The 16,623-nt window shown below is 55.5% G+C and overlaps 1 protein-coding gene across 3 annotated transcripts; it reads right to left on the bottom strand.

Moving 5' to 3' along the window:
* Nucleotides 1-560: 560 nt before the first annotated feature.
* On the bottom strand, nucleotides 561-8,428 carry LOC102446810 (uncharacterized). 3 transcript variants are annotated; one of them, XM_075910060.1, is made up of 8 exons: nucleotides 8,270-8,428; nucleotides 6,188-6,307; nucleotides 4,793-5,103; nucleotides 4,407-4,501; nucleotides 3,147-3,355; nucleotides 2,492-2,602; nucleotides 2,178-2,310; nucleotides 561-1,585 (listed from the first exon to the last, which is right to left on the bottom strand). In XM_075910060.1, the coding sequence occupies exons 1-8, from the start codon at nucleotides 8,341-8,343 to the stop codon at nucleotides 1,433-1,435; spliced, it is 1,206 nt and encodes a 401-aa protein (XP_075766175.1). In that variant the 5' UTR covers nucleotides 8,344-8,428; the 3' UTR covers nucleotides 561-1,432. The 3 variants fall into 3 exon arrangements, with proteins under 3 accessions (XP_075766175.1, XP_075766176.1, XP_075766177.1); XM_075910061.1 differs by having other exon boundaries at nucleotides 4,793-5,126; nucleotides 8,270-8,412; XM_075910062.1 differs by lacking the exon at nucleotides 8,270-8,428 and adding an exon at nucleotides 6,687-6,976 and having other exon boundaries at nucleotides 4,793-5,126.
* Between the last annotated feature and the right edge of the window lie 8,195 nt (nucleotides 8,429-16,623).

Here is a 16,623-nt window from a genome sequence, read left to right as displayed (position 1 = left end):
GTTATATCCTCTTTGGGCATCTCTTGTCAAAGCTGAAAAGCCCCCATCTTCTTAATCTCTCCTCCTACGGACACTAGTCCATACCCTAATCCTGTGCGTTTCCCTTTCCTGTCCCACCCCCCACCTCAATATATCCCTTCAGAGAGGAGGTGATCACATCTGCACACATTACTCAAGATATGGCCGTACCATAGATTTATGGAGACGCTATACACTATATAAGAAACTGTCCCTTTGGGAATTGACTCAATATTCTCTTCACATTTTTGACTGCTGCTGCACATTGAGGGGATGCTTCTGGAGTTGCTGTGGACAGTTCTCCATGATCATTCTTGAGCAGAAACAGCTAATTTAGACCACACCGTGGTTGAGGTAGAGTGAGGATTATGTTTTCCGATGCGTATTACTTTGGAAGGAGGGTAAAACAGAAGGAATAGATGATCTGCTGTGTGCCACCCCTTTTGACATCAACCCCAACACCGCCCACGTGCTAGGCTCTAGTGTAGACGGGGCTACTAACCCTAACCCACTACTTGCCACCGGTGCTAGCAACAGCCTGGTTTGATAGACAGAGGAGGAAACTAAGAGCCAGAATTGTCAATTTCTAAAACCCCAGGGGAAGAAGAGACTCTGCCTACTCGTTTTTAAAGCTGATTTTTATTTCATGGTCTCCAGCTCTCTTCTGACAATTAAAAAGTTTGCTAAGTGTGTGCACAGGCAGCTTCAGGACCAGTCAGGAAGCCTTCCAGCTCACCGAGCTGGGCTCCCTGCTCAGATTGCGAAGCCGCCAAGACAGACGCCTGTATCAATAAAAAAGCTGAAAATCCCCACCCATGGATCCCAGACTGCTCCCCGGCTGAGACTGCTATGGACAACTCGCTGCACTGCCATCAAGACGAGAGCAACCCGCCCCACTGCACGCACTGCCTGCTGCCGGGGCCAACAGCACTGCCCAACCCACTCCACCACCGAGCAGCAAGCCGCACGTGCAGTGGTGCGCTCTGCAGGACTGCCACGAAACCCGGCGCTCAGCCTGCTGGAAGGACTGAGGGTGCCAGTAGGCCCCAGGCTGGTGAGGAACCCGTGGAGGGGGGAGAGGTGCTGTTTCGGAAGGGAAGTGGAAAGGTGGTGTGCGAAGTGGCAGCTGTCAGTCCCATCAGCCCTAGGATGGACGAAGGAGCGGCTTGACGGCAGTAACAGCATCCCCCCTCCCGGGGGGGGGAGGGGAGCATTTCACCGCCGGCACCGCGCTCCCCCAGCCTGAGCAGAGCGGTTTCGGGTCACTAGGAGTCCTGCCAGGCACAACTAAACAGATTAAAAGAGTCACTTGTCTTTCCCCACCCCCACTCCCAGATATAGGGTCACAAGCCAGGGAGCCAGTCCGATGCCGCCGAGCCAGGCCCAAGCCAGCGAGCCCAGACCGGCCACATTTCTAGTCCGAGTCACTGGAATCCCACAGGAAGTAGTCATGGCAGTAGTCGGGATAGTCGACTTCCCCCCGCAGCAGAGCGAAGGTGAGAGCCCACTGGAACAAGCACGACTCATCGTCCTCCTCGGAGCTCTCGGAGGGAGAAGGGTTGAATGCCTGCCAGGGGACGACACATTCGAGGAGTCTGCCGGGGAAGATGAGAACCGACGCCCCCTGCACGGCGCAGCTGCAACGGTGGGAGGGCCTGTTCACCAGCCCGGACGGAGGGAGTCCCGAATGGCACTAACAGGGAGAACTACTCGTAAGGAGCAAGATCTGAGCACTCCTATCAACGCCCCCTCCCCTGGAAAGAGGCTGCAGATTCCTCAGGGACACGCAGCAAGTTGCTTAGAGCGGAGGACTGGCCTCCACTGAGTCACAGCAGGATCTGTGACATCATCCCTGATCTAGGGCCCGATCCAGCCGAGTACTGAGGCACATGCTTCAGTCTGAGAAGGTGGGAGTCCCACTGATGGAGGCGGAAGCAGTCAGGTGCTGGAAGATGGCTACGTGCCTCGGTATCTTGCTGAATCAGGGCCCCAGAACAGACCCTGGGGTTCTTGGTAGCGCTGATTGTTGGGTGTTTTTAAAAGCAAACTAGAATGCACGGCCAGGCCGGTGGGATTCTGTCCGTCTCCCGCATGCTGACTAGTGCCAAAGCTACTGATGGGGTATTCAACTGGAGAGAGATTCCAGCTGCTTTGCTTACCACCGGGCTTCTCCTGCGTGGAGCTCTCTGTCGAGGGGGCTGCCTGCCGGCTGGCCGCTCATGGAGATAAATGCACTCAGATTTAAAGGGACAGCGGCCACGGCCACTTGCAAAGAACTTGCATCTGATTTTCCTGAGAGGGCGAGAGGAACTGGACTCAACTCTGATGGAAATGCAGGGGGTTACTTCTTCCTGCAGTGACATGCCAGCAAGGCACCCCCTCACCCTTCTAGCAAAAGCCCTCTCAGTAGGGAAGTGCTTTGCAGAGTGCAGGGCAAGCTCCCACCCAGCAAGCAGAGGAGCCAGCCACCTACCCAGTCCGCGCCTTGAAGGTTTCGATCAGCTTCTCCTTTTCGTCCGCATCAGAGACCCAGAATTTGTGGGGGATGAAGTAGCTGGATGTGACCCGGCACTCAGGGCAGGCCCTGTGGGCAGACACACCATGCGTGGGGGTCACTTTCAGCCAACAGGCAGGAAGGAGAGGGTCAGGCCCCAGTAGATAACGCTGCCACTTCCTTCTACACCCCCGGCACTGGTCTGTGCATTGCCCTGCGTGCCTTCCGAACAGACACTGCAACGGGGAGGGGCCGAGATAAAGGGACTTCCACCAGCCGCAGCTCTAAAGAAGGGTCGTCACTAGGGTCTCCTGCCACATGACCTGCCCTGAAAGATCCTCTCCCCATCTGTGCAGCTGCCAAGCCCCACTTGCAAGGGAAACAGGTCACCTGGTGCTGCAGGCTTGGTCCTATCTGCCCACCTAGCATAGTCGGGGACAAGACTCCCCAACCCTACATCCTGGCAGGAGCCCAGGCTGCTCCCCTTGTGCTACCCTGGACCTGAATATTGGGGCGGGGCGGGGCTGCTGGAGCCTATTTAACACTGTCGAGGTGGCTCTGCAGTTCCTTCTCCCTGGCCGGGGGCTAGGCAGCGGGGCCCAAGCTACCAGCCCTGGCTCCTGACCGTACGCACTTGATCACCGTGTTCTGGAACTCCCGGGTCTTCCGCCACTTGCGGATGCAGCCAATGCAGTAGGCATGGCAGCAGTTGGGCAGGATGCCAAACATGCGCTCCTCGGGCAAGGACTTTTCATAGACCTTGTCCATGCAGATGCCGCACACCACGTCCTCGCTTCTCAGCTCCGCCCCCGAAGCAGCAGCTGCTCCCAGCCCGCCAGAAGCCTGCACAGAGCAATACAGCTGGCTAGCACTCAGACACGCCCCTGCCCCCGTTCCTTCCATAGAGCTCTGCTGCCTCATCTTCCCATGCCGGGCTCCTCAGTAAAAACCCTGTGCTCGACGCTGGCTGAGCATCCCCCTGCTTTGGAGGGGGCAACGGAAGAACCAGCCACCGGCAGCCCTTGGGGAAAGAGGACCCCTCCTGCCGGGCAGCAAAGAGGCCCATTGACAGGTGAGTGGGAAGATCACGCTGGCTTCCCCAGGAAGAATTGCTCTCAGCCTTAGAGGTGTCCAGGGGGAGGACTCAGCAGAAGGTGGTCCTAGGGCACTAGCCTATTAGATCTCTCTATTAGACCAATGCTCTGCCCCAGCCTAGGGATGTTAACTACTCGACTAGTAAATGAATCGTTAGTTGATAGGCCCTCTGAAATGGAGGGGCCTCTTGTACATGGCAAAGGAGGAATGCGGAACTCAGCGTGCAGCCCCAGGCCGCCAGGAAGTCCTGCTGACTCTGGGCTGCACGCTGGAGTGCCAGCTCTGAAAAGTGCAAGAGTCCCCAGGGGGTTCCTGTGCGTTTCAAAGCAAGCAGGGCCCGCATGGACTCCCCAGCTGATCCCGGGCTCTGTGCGGGATTTCCCACATGGCGGCGTTTCGAAGGGGCAGCGCCACACAGCTGAGCTTGGGATCAGATGTGGGGCACTGCCGCTTTGAAGTACTCCCTCCCCGCCCCCCTTTGCTGCCTCTGATACAGGCAGCGGGGGGGGGGGGGGGGGAAGAGGGGAGGAGGAGGAGGAGTGGGAATCAACTAGTGACTCAAGCATTTGCTTGTCAGATAGTTGACTAGTCCTTAACATCCTTACCCCAGATCCCTGGGAGACCTTGGGGCAAGGCACTTAGCCTCTGTCTCAGTTCTCTAGGCGCACAGTGGGAACACAGGGGCCCATAGGATAAATGCATTAAGGATGGAGGGGGCTCACCCAGCCCCCATGGCGCTGGGGGTCAGGTAAGCTCAGACACTGTAAAAACATCCCATTCAGGATACGGGCCCACCCACCTCCAGGGCTTGAGGTGCTGGGGCAATCGCCTTGTTAGATGCTTCCTTGGGTTCCAGGGACGTTCTTTGCAATCCCAGATCCTGTGGTCGGGAACCTGACCAGCAACACAACAGTTTGGGTGAGATGCATTCCCTGGGCACCCATGCGCCTCCTCCCCCCAAATATACAGGGCAGAGGACCTTCGAAAGCATCACAGCCGTGGGGCTGGGCCCTAATCTGTATATCACCTCTCCTGGGGGACCCACCAAGAGCTGCCTGAGCAAGTACGCAAGGGGCATTGACCAGAAACTCCCGCAGCCCATGCCAGGACCAGGTCTGTACATCATGCCCACCTGGCTAGTTCTACCCACACTCCTGTCAAAGGTAACATACCAGCAGCACTTACCCGATCCAGGCTGGGCCTGCCTGGGGACAAGCTCTCTGCTCAAAGCCCTGTTCGGGGGATTCGTGAGGACAGGAACAGTCCCTTTATCTTCCTCTTCCTCCTCGAACTCTGTGCTCAGCTGCCTGAAATTCAGTTGCAGCTGCCTCATGCTGGGGACAGAAGGCTCCGAGCCACGCCTGGCACCTCCCCGGCTCCCAGCTGCTGCTTCTGGCCGGACAGATGGCTCCGAACCCCGGCGGCTCAGGGACAAGGCTGGCTGTGAGCCGCACCTGCTCCAAGCAGGGGCCGGAGATTCTTGGATGTGCTGGTAGCTGGAAGAGTCAAAGGTTCCAGGCTGCATAGAAAGGCCCAGGGGTGAGCTCCATTCCTATTGGTTAGGTCGCTGGATTGCTCATCTTCTCAACTGTAGCCATTATAGGGAGATTCAGAGCAGCCTATAGAATTTACAAGCCTCTTCCATTCAAGTTTGTGGCAGTGAGGTCTCAAGGCCCTCCACTGCTTTGGAAGTTGCCAGCTGCCTCTCCTGCCACAGCCCTGGTGTAGACGCCGCACTTGCCAACAGAAGGAGTTTTGTCGTGGGTGTAGGCACATCACCTCCTTGAGCCACATTAGCTCTCATTTGGGGGGGTATTATCGGCATGACTCCTGCACCCCTGCCCATGCTGGGATAGCTCTGAAGTGACTCAACCTAGGATTTCCAGTGGTCAAACAAGCTAGTGTCTCCGGCTCACTACACCAGCATGCCGCTCTTGGCCACGACCATGACCATGTCTATGCCAACAGGTATGATCCCGTATTCCTCTGCCCATTCAGCTCCCTGGGGAAGCCTAAAGAGGTCTCAGGGGATTTCCCCCTCCACCTCCACCCTGCTGGGGAACTATGGTTTCCATTTTAGGCTAGGCTCTAGAGCAGTGGTCCCCAACGCGGTGCCCGCGGGCGTCATGGCGCCCACCAGGCATTTATGTGCCCCCCAAACGCCCAACGCCTGCGCGGCCCCGCCCCCGGACGCCCGGCAGCCCCTAAAGTTTGGGGACAACTGCTCTAGAGAGAGTCCTCCCCATTGCATTAAACATTGGTTCCCAAAGTGGGTCCCCGAGCATAGCAATCCACCATGGATTATGGGCAGGGCTGGAACCACAGAGGAGGCTATTTTGGCATCCTCACACAGCAGAAGAGGGGACACTGGCGGGGGCATTGACGTAGTCCCGGGGCATTTGGGAGCAAGCAGTGCAGGATACTTCAGGAGTCCTCTGGTGTCTTATTGAGAAAAAGAGAATTATGAACCACTGCCCTAGACCCTGAGTTAAAGGAGCAGGTTTCAGTCTAGGGGACTTTTAAGAGCCCATCAACTTGGTCTCTAACCTAGATCTGTGACATCACAGGCAATGGCCTTACCTGCAGCGGTCTCCGTAGCCACAGAACCCATTCTGGAAATACCTGCAGATCTGGGCGGACTTCCGGTCGTGGGCGAAACGGCAATTCTGACCCCATCTGCAGGCTCCACGGGCAAAGTTTCTACAAGGAGAACAGAAGCCAAATTGACCCGCTGGCCGCACCACCACACAAACATCTCACTGGACTCAGCTCCCACTAGCCCGCCCTGCTCCTCCTCACACGTCCTCACTTCCCAGAGGAGCTCAGCACCTTCCCCCGCAAGCCACAGCTTCCCTGCTCTCAAACCTGATGTGGGTGCCCAACCCCCATAGGCTTGAATGTGTCAGAGCCACCGGGCAGGGCAGAGCAGTCAGTCCAGAAAGTCACCGTCCATCCCACACCGACTAACCAGGGAGGCTGCAGAAACTAGAGTTTCCTACTTGGGTGTGTGTGTGAGAAACCGTGGCTCAGCAGGAACCATATTGTTCACAAGATTCACTCTGTAGCTAGCAAAACCTACCCCCACTACAAGGCCGGCCACGCCTCCTGCCTGCTGCTTCTGTCTGCCTAGACCTGAGGTGTTCCCTGCAGGAAGCAGTATGTTTGGGCCAGCTCTCGGAGAACGAGACGGCCTTTATTTCAGCCTTGTGAGACGCCCAGACACTCAAGTGATGGCATCAGACACCAGGTTTCTCCCGCCATGGGGGAGCTCCCCTGGGCTCCTGTGAACGCCCCAGCCTCAGGGCCTGCTGTGCAGTCCAGGGGCACCGAGGAGAAGCCCCCGGATCTGGGCCCGGCAGAGGTCAGGAAGCAGAAACCGCACCGCTGCCATGCAGAAGGCTGCGAGGTGAAGGCCAGCGGCTCAGCTCAGTGGTGCTGGAGACCCCGGGGTCGAACCCCTCGCACAGGCAGGGCACAAAGCCTGTCGCGTAACCGGGAAGGAGCAGGAATGAAGCACCCCGGCTGGGCTGTGCAGTTACAGGAAGGAGCAGCAGGCAGGGGCATTCCCCAGCCTGCAGCCCCTCCTGCAGCCCAGCAAGAGACTCCACCCCCACCCGCAGAGGAAGGGCAGAGAGCCCCAGAGGAAAAGCAGGGGACAGGTGTGGCAGAGGGGCCACTGCACAGGGCCTAGCTACTAGCAGGTCTGATGCAGGGAGCAGGAGCATGGCCCCGCTGGGGAAGGCAGGAGGGAAGACCCACAGGAGTATTATCCTGAGGCCCAGGCTTGCTCCAACTAGAGCGCTGAGCATCAGGAGAGCTGCGCTGGGAATTCCTGAGCCACCCCCCTCCCCCAAGGGCTCAGCATGGAGCCTTGGGGCCAGCTCCTTGAGCCACCCCCCTCCCCCAAGGGCTCAGCATAGAGCCTTGGGGCCAGCTCCTTGAGCCACCCCCCTCCCCCAAGGGCTCAGCATAGAGCCTTGGGGCCAGCTCCTTGAGCCACCCCCCTCCCTCAAGGGCTCAGCATAGAGCCTTGGGGCCAGCTCCTTGAGCCACCCCTCCCCCCCAGGGCTCAGCATGGAGCCTTGGGGCCAGCTCCTTGAGCCACCCCTCCCCCCCCCCCAGAGCTCAGCACGGAGCCCTGGGGCCAGCTCCTTGAGCCACCCCTCCCCCCCCCAAGGGCTCAGCATGGAGCCTTGGGGCCAGCTCCTTGAGCCACCCCCCTCCCCCCAGGGCTCAGCACGGAGCGCCCCCAGGTGCAGGGCCAGGCAAGCCGCCGGCTCCGGAGGAGAACGTGGGGCCAGCAGCGGGGCCCTGCAACAGGCTCAGGACACGAGCCGGGCCCCGGCCCGAGGAGTCGCCCTGCCCGGGGAAGTCCCCCGGGGCAGGAAAGGCGGCAGCAGCTTCCGCAGGGGCTGCTAGTTCTAGCCTCGGCCACTCCAGGCTGCAAAGCGCCCGCCCCAGCCAGACCACGGGGGAGGGGGGGGGGCTCTGCCACGGGCCCCTTCCACCCCCACGAGGGGTTGCCTGGGGGCACTGCCGGCCCCCCCCGGGAGCAGCCGCTGCAGCAGTGTGCAACCCTGGCTCTTGTCTGGGGCAGCGCCGGGCCCCCCCCACCCCGAGCCGGCGCAGGAAGACGCCCAGCCGAGCTGCAGCCGCCCCTACCTGCACAGGACCCGGGCGCAGGGCCCCCTGCCGGGCGCGCCCCCTCCGGCAGCGACCACCGAGCCAGGCTCCATGCTCCCCCGACACAGACTCCAGGGGCCTCCCCCCCACGCCCCCCTCCCGAACTATTTATGGGAGGGGAGGGGTTTAAACCGGCCTGCCCCACGCCCCAGCCCACTGGGGAGAGAGGGTTGGACACACCCAGCGGCCGCTCAGTTTGGCGTCTCCACCCACTGCTCAGCCACCTGCAGTAGGTGCACAGGGGCTGGGGACCAAAAGGCCGGCTGACCCCTAGTGGGTCTGGCCCACGAAAGCTCATCGCCTAATAAACCATCTTGTTAGTCTTTAAAGTGCTACTCCCTTGCTGTGCTGGGAGAGGCTGGTTTTATGTTCAGGCAGCCACACCAGCGGGGAAAACCTCCTCACCCCAAGCAGGGCAGCCCACTGACAGGGTCAGTGCGAAAGCAGGGGGGCCCTTCTTTCTTGCCCATCCCACCTCACTAATGCCCCTTTCCAAACAGAGGGTGGTCAAGCCAAAGGCTGCAGAGCGAATTGATACAGTATCTGAAACGGCGACAGAGACTAGGCGTCCAGGGAGGTTTGGCCCCTGTGGCATCAGCCTTACTGGGAAACAAAAGGACGGAAACAATAATTGATCTCCCAGGAGCGCGTGTGGGAAATAGACATAAATCCAGCCAGGGGGATAGGCAGGTCTCAGAACAGCAGCCACCCAAAACACTGGACAGAATGGACCAACGATAGAATCCTCTGGTGGGTGCCCATGTGTGTCCACATCCTGGGCTAGGAGTCAGGAGCTCTGCGTTCCATTTCTGCTCCATCACAGACACCTCACTGTGCCCAAGAGCAAATCAGCTCCTAACTTCCACGGAAATTCGTCCTGAATGCATTTGAAGAGCTGGGTCTTAATCTCTCAGTGCCCCCTTTCTTATCTATCAAGGGAGATGAGAACATTTCCTTTGTCTATTTCCACAGTAAGCTCTTTGGGGCAGGAACTCCTTGTATGTACAGCACCTAGCACCCTGAGGCCTCTCTACAATAATAAACCCCCGGGGCTTGGTGGAAGTGAAGTGTTACATGTTCTGAGTGTCTTGCAATGGTTTGTTGCAATTCTTTGCTGTCTAATATGGATAGGGCCTTGGTGTGGGCACCTGTTGGGTGTGGAGAGAGGCAGGCTGGATTTAAATAAAATGAGAGTTTCCCCAGTGAGGCTACGGCAGCATTAGAGAGTTTAGGCAGAGGCGCAGCAGGGGTGCAGCTGTAAGCTCTCTAAGGCTTTGGCTACACTTAGAAGTTGAAAGCGCACCTTTACACCACCTCCATGAGGAGTGTAGCTAAAAGTGCTGTGAGTCTGGCTCCCAGCGCTGTAGCCTAGTTCACACTGGTGCTTTACAGCGCTGCATCTTGCTGTGCTCAAGGGGGGTGGATTTCCACACCCCTGAGCTAAAAAGTTACAGCGCCGTGAAGTGTCAGTGCAGGCATAGCCTAAAGTAACCCCTCTAGACCAGGAAAGAGCTCTCCCATTGGCTTAACCACATCAGCCCCATGAGAGGGAGTAGCTAGGGTGACAGGAGAAATTCTCCTGCCCATGTAGCATTGTCCACACTGGCACTTTGGTTGGTGTCACTTGCATGGGGGAGGGAGTTCCAAATGTAGGCAGCCCTTGAGTTTCAGTTTCACTGAGGGGCCCTGGCAGACAACAGCACAAAGGGGCCGCATGGACCTGTCACTTCCTGCTTCACACCTGGCCTCCAACAAAGCAGAGGAAATGACAGAAAATGGGATAATGGCTTCAGGGAACAGAGAGTAAAGAATACACAGGTCTGTCCTTTACCCTGCTGTCTGTTAACAGCTGCCCTTGGGCCCCAGCTGCCCTCGCCATTGTTTAAGTCCCAATTTGACAAAGCCCTGGTCCTGCTTTTAGCAGGGGGCTGGACTCGATGACTCTGGTGGTCTCTTGCAGCCCTGGGATTCTAGGATTACAGCAAGGTGTTGCCTATCACTGTTTTACCTCCCTCAAACCTTTCAGATCAGAGTGGCTGTCTGGCCATGTGTATTTTCTAAGTGTAAAACCCTGCACCTTGAGGGGCAAGGGGGAGAGGGGGAGAGAGGCTACTGGCCTGTGAAGGTATGGCCCAGAGCAAAGCACTACACAACATCTTGCATCATCGTCAGTGCCCTTCGGTGCTTGCATCACATCGCATGCACTTCTGTGCGCATCATAACAAAGATGGGCACGTAGTATGTGCAACCCTGCAGCTGTGCCACTTTAATGCTGCCTGTTTGTCACTACTGATAATTAGTCAGGCCCCAGGCCTACTCACTCTGAGGCCCAGACCCCTAATGAAGTGTCAGGCCCTTAAATACCTTGTGGATTTGGGCCTTAGGTACTTGCTTCACCGCAGTACATAAGTAGTGCCAAAGGGCTTAAGGGATTTAGGTGTCTAAAATCCTCTGATTTGCTGGAACTAGTCCTGTGCTTACACAGAAGCATGCCCCTAAAAGTTTGCAAAATCAGGGCCTTACTGATCATGGGCTGTTTGAATTGTACTGTGCATGAGCGAAAAGCTGTGTTGGGTTTTGCCAAGGCACATTATTGCACAGCAGTCCAGAACAGAAAGCTGTGAAGAGCAGCTAGACTAGCACATACAAAGATGTTCGCTTTAATTCAGGTTTAATGGCCCCACGCTCAAACCACTCACAGAGCCCTAGATCCTGAAAAGTATTTAGGCCCCTAATGCCCACTAAACATCAATAGAAATACCTTTGAGGATCTGGACCCAAGTGCTAAAACGTTTGCAAGACAAGGCGGGTGAGGTCATGCCTTTTGTTGGCCCAACTTCTGCTAGGGAGCAAGACAAGTTTTGGCACTTACAGAGCTCTTCTTCAGGTCTGGCAAAGGTAGAAGGGGCCCGGCTAAGTACAAGGTGAAACAGACTTTAACAGGCACAGTTAACACCTTTCAGGGAGCTGTTCAGAGTAAAGTATCCTGTTAACACCTCTCCAGACATGGGGAAGAGAAAGAAAAAAGAGTCCAGAGGTGGGAAGGGGGGGGGGCAAGGCTAGTTGGGGGTTAATGGATTGTTACAATAGGCTAGCAAGTGGGCCTCGGGAGTGGCCCTCCATCTCAGGGACTTGCAAGACTGTCATAACCAAGATGGGGTCTCCTGGGACAGGGCAGTTCTGCTAACTGTACTGGCATACCTAGATTTGCAAGGGGTGCTGACTGAATGGTAGCAGCACTGTGATTGGCTGCAGAGGGAGCGCAGGGCTCTATAGCGAATGCTGTGTGCAATCAGCATGCCCTGGCTTTGCCAGCATGTTACTTTAGTAACACCGGTAGGAAGAAACTATGTGAATGGAAACCAGCAGAGTCTGGGCATCCGTAATTTCATCTATGCCATCAAATGCCAGCAGTGCCCCACTGCTATATATATTGGACAAACTGGACAGTCTCTGCAGGAAACAATCAATGGACACAAATTGGATATGCGTAAAGGGACTATATGGAAGCCTGTTGGTGAGCATTTCAGCTTGCCTAACCACAGACTGACAGCCCTGCAAGCAGCTGTCTTGTCACAAACCAGCTCTACAAGCCAAATACACAGAGAAGCCCTAGAATCCCAAAGGAAGTGGGTCTGGCCCACGAAAGCTCATCATCTAATAAACCATCTTGTTAGTCTTTAAAGTGCTACATTGTCCTGTTTTTTGTTTCAGCTACCCCAGACTAACACGGCTACATTTCTATCACTAGAATCCCAGGTCATCACAAATTCAATTCACATGCTAATGGACTCAATGGTGATAGGGGCTGCTGGGGACTCTACCTACTTAATAACCACTGAAGGTGCTAACAGCTCTCTCTGAGTAGTAGTATCCTTCCTGTTTTAGAAATCTATCTATTGACTTTGATTTTTATCTGCTTAGATTGTACCCATTCTCCAGATACTTAATGATGCTCTGTCTCCCACCCCCCTGCCTTTTTCTTTCTCTTCCCCCTCCCCTTCATTTCATGTGTTCATATCCCCAACTCATAAGTCCGGTCATCTGAAGAAATGGGCTGTGCCCATGAAAGCTCATGATCCCATCTACATGTTTCGTTAGTCTATAAAGTGCTACCGAACCATTTGTTGTTTTAAAAAGTCTAGGGAGCCTCACATAGAACCCTGCTGGGCTGCAGGATGCCCAGCGCTACCATAGGCCATGAATCCAGCGTCTCTATTCGGTACAGGATTTTTAGTGTCTAGCAAAGCTATAAATGTAACTCCCAGGCTCGTCTTTGGAGAGTGTTGTGCAGGTTTCTACAACTCAACGAGGCAGCATGAGTGAGCGAAATGAGCCTAGACGTGTGACACCCCTGCCACTGACTCTCCAGGAGCGACTTTGGACAAGTCACGTTGCCTTTTACCTCAGTTTCCCCACTTCCTACAATGGGGCTAAGAAGTTGCGCACTGCAGTCTTGCTGCGAGGCATTGCTAGCTGGCATTCATAGAGGGCTCTGCAAGTGCCACGTGCTACATGATGATTGTACCCTCCCAAAAATATAATGCAGCCTGGGGAGGGGTTGCAGATGGGTTGGGGCTGAAACAAGACTGTTGCTGTCAACTTATGGATCCCGCTACCAAGATGCATAGGTGACTCATGGTAGCACGTGGGAGGTGCACTGCTTCCTTGGTATATGGGTGAACCCCCTCCCCATCCTTCTGGGTGGCCCTCCCTGAACCGCCCCTCCCCGGCAGGTACCAGACGCCTATGCCCTCGGACTCTATGGGAAAGAGGCAGACCATTCTCTTCAGACAGCACTTGCCAAACACTTCCCCATGGCGTCACCGGGCAGCAAGCTTAGCAGTGACTCTACAGCCTTGCTGTCTGGATCTTCCTTTGCTGGCCTGGCACAGCAGTGAGCGCATGGGGACTGACGGCATGGCAAGCTGGAGCTTCACCCTTTGGCTTACCCAGCAATAACTCACAGCACAGACCAGCCCTGACCTTTTTACCCTCAGCAAACTGAAGCCATGTGTGGCCCCTTGTGCTCCCTAGAGGCTTACTTGTGTTTTCAGCTGGGCAAAACCCACTTCTTCAGATGACGGGAGTATTAGAACCCCAGATGCAAGAAACGGTCTTGGATCTGGACTTCCAATACTCCTGTCCCCTGAAGAAGTGGGCTGTGCCCATGAAAGCACATGATCCCATCTCCATGTTTTGTTAGTCTCTAAGGTGCTACCAGACTCTTGTTTTTTAAGTTTTTCCTGTGACCGACGAACTCGGCTCCCCCTCTGAAGCTGTATTTCCAGGTCATCGCAGTAGGACACGTCCCCCGCATCCCGCAGGCACTGATGACCAGTGAAACAATAAAAACGAGGAGTCCTGTGGCACCTTAAAGACGAGCCGATTTATTTGGGCCTGAGCTGTCGTGGGCAAAGCCCCACTAAGTCACCATTCAGACTCACGGACATTGGCACCCGCTGAAAGACGAAGCCATTCACATCCAGCTACCGGCTCAGGCAGGTATCTCCATTGCTCACGCTCAGGTCTGCGGCTCAACGGCCTCTCCCGGCCTAGTTTCAATGACAAAACTATGTGGTGACATCAGCTCTGCTCTGAGGCTTTGGAACCCAGGACCCTGCCCGTCTCAGCGAGCAGCAAAACGGCCGAAGGGCAGTGCTCCGCTCAGCTCAGGGGATGATTTCACAGGAGCGCTGCAGCAGGACGACTGGACCCTGGCTGAATAGTTATGAGGCTGCCTACACCCCATTCCCCACCTGTCACCAAAAGCCTTGTGCCATAGGCAGCATAAGGAGCAGGATACTGGCACACACAGAGCCATCCTTAGGGGAGTGGAGGGGGCACAGAACAGCCTCCCACTCTCATCCCTTCCCACTCCAATCCCTACCCCCTTCCTGCCCCGTTGCACTCCTTCCCCAAAGCCTCCTCCCCGGAGAGCTGTGACCTGGGTATTAGCTAGTACAGGGCAGCAGCAGGGCGTGGGGCCCCCTGCACTCACCCCAGGGGTGGAGCGAGCTAGCAGTCTGCTCCATGGCCCCGCTCACTCCCAGCTGGAGCTGCCTGGCTCTGGGCACAGCTCAGGCCTACATCGGGTCCAGCTGTGGAAGAGCCAGTGTGGGAAGTTGGAGGGCTTCGTCAGGCTTTTGCTCAGGGATTCGCAAACTTCATTGTGCTGCAGCCTCCTTCTGACACGGCAAATTACTGTGCAACCCTGGGACAGGGGCCCGATGCCTGAGCACCTCCAAGGCCCTGCATCCCCGGCAGGGGGCAAAGCCCAAGGACTCAGCCCCTGGCCAGGACCTTTAACCTAAGCTCCACTACGGAGCCCTATGGCTGCTGCTTTAGGTCTGGGTGGCAGGGCTTGGCCTTCAGAGCTGGGCTACAGAAAATCCAAGTAGGCCATAAAGACCCCTTTAAAATGAACTTCCATTTTTGAGAACGGCTGCTTGCTTTAATGAAAAACATTACACAGCACAACCACCCCTACCCCCACCCCCGGTGCCTTGGCCTGCCTAGCCCTCAACACGCACACACATCAGTGCCCAGGGCTGGCTGGCTTGTAGGAATGTTGATGGCACCCAGAACGCTGGGCCAGCCTTTGAGAGGAGAAAACTGGTCAAAAGGCCGGGGTGCCTCTAGAGCAGGGGTGCCCTGCCCCCTACTGGTAAGCTAGCACCTCTACAGCTCCTGCTTTGGAGCCATCTCCGGCCAGCTGCTCCCGGGAGCTTCCGGTTTGGTGTGAGGAGCAGGGGATGGAGGTAGTGAAGAAGTGCGCTGAGATAAAGATGTCCCCTGTCCCCATATGGACCCCAGGAGTTGGTGTGCACTGGGAGCTGGCTTAAAAACTGCCTCCTGGGATGCACTGGCTCCCACCCCGCTCCCAGGGAGCCAACTGCTGCCCCACAGTGTGAGTTTTGCATGGGGTAGCAGCCGGCTCCCTGGGAGCAGGTTGGGAACCTGCATGTAACTGTTCATGGTCACAGATAAGCCCAGGCTTATCAGTTAACTATGTAAACAGTTATCCTACTAAACCCCTAATACAAATTGCACTGTGCTTTCTTTACCTTTATTAGAAATATTTATCTTTTTACAGTGTAAAGAAAAGCAATAATATTTTTCAGTTCACCTCAAAAATACTGTCGTGCAGTCTCTTTATCGTGAAAGTGCAACTTATAATGTAGATTTTTGTTACATAACTGCACTCAAACAAAACAATGTAAACGTTTAGATCCTAGAAGTCCACTCAGTGCTACTTCTTGTTCAGCCAGTTGCTAAGAGAAACAAGTTTGTTTACGTTATGAGAGAGAACACACTACCTGCTTCCTGTTTACATTGTCACCTGAAAGTGAGCACAGGCCTTCGCATGGCACTTTTGTAGCCAGCATTGCAAGGTCTCTACGTGCTAATAATTCATTTGCCTCCAGGGGAGCTGACAGTCTCTTCAGGGCCAGGCCCAACTAAAGAGACACGTTGTGCCACTTGGCTGGGCAGCTCCCAGCCAGGGTATCGAGTGAGCAGCTAGGTGCCAGTCGGCATAGGGCCCAAGGCAACCACTTTGCCTGTGCAGGGCCCCCGGACAGGGTCTTGTAGGAGTGGGGGAGAGGGGGAGGCTCTATGCTCCCGGAAGGGGCGGGGCTCAGGTGAAAGGGGAAAGGCCGGGGCAGCCAGCCCTCAGCAGAACCCAGAGCACAGCACGTCCCAACCTTCAGCGCTGCCTGGTGCGTGCCGCATTGTGCTCCAGCGACTTCTTAAATGGCCCAGACCTCCATCTGTAATTGCTCCTTTTGTCCCACCTTAGCAGTATGCCCCTTCATGCTTCAGCCACCATTCCAGCGGCCATGTTTGCATGCTGAGGTCACACACTTTTTAAGAACGTGTTAATTAATGTTGTGACTGAACTCCTTGGAGGAGAATTGTGTCTCCTGCTTTGTTTTCTTACATTCTGCAATATATTTCACGTTATTGCAGTCTTAGATGGTGGCCAAGCATGTCTGTTTTCTGGACACAGGCACTGCAGATCTGACAAAATGCAAAGCAAGTACCAATGTGAGATTTCCGAAGATAGATACCGCATTTGACCCGAAGTTTAAGAGTCTGAAGCACCTTGCAAAATCTAAGGGGGAATAAGGTGTGGAGAATGCTTTCAGAAATGTTAAAAAGAGTGACACAGCCAGTGTGAAAACCACAGAAAATCAACCTTCTGCTAGTGGCACCTGACACTGATAATGAAAATACACATGCATCAGTCCGCAACACTATCAATTAATTGCAGTTAACTCAAGTGATTAACTCAAAATTAATCACACTTGGGGGCAAAAAAAAAAAAAAAT

Source organism: Pelodiscus sinensis, chromosome 27 (assembly GCF_049634645.1).
Source record: "Pelodiscus sinensis isolate JC-2024 chromosome 27, ASM4963464v1, whole genome shotgun sequence".
Lineage (NCBI taxonomy): Eukaryota > Metazoa > Chordata > Testudines > Trionychidae > Pelodiscus > Pelodiscus sinensis.
This window is presented reverse-complemented; position numbering and strand designations above follow the sequence as displayed.

Coding starts and splice junctions, on each gene's coding strand:
- LOC102446810 (XM_075910060.1), bottom strand. CDS start 8,343: ATGGAGCCTGGCTCGGTGGTCGCTGCCGGAGGGGGCGCGCCCGGCAGG. Junction 6,308..8,269: donor TGCGCCCGGGTCCTGTGCAG/GTAGGGGCGGCT, acceptor TTCTCCTTGTAG/AAACTTTGCCCGTGGAGCCT. Junction 2,603..3,146: donor TTCCAGAACACGGTGATCAA/GTGCGTACGGTC, acceptor GTCTGCCCACAG/GGCCTGCCCTGAGTGCCGGG.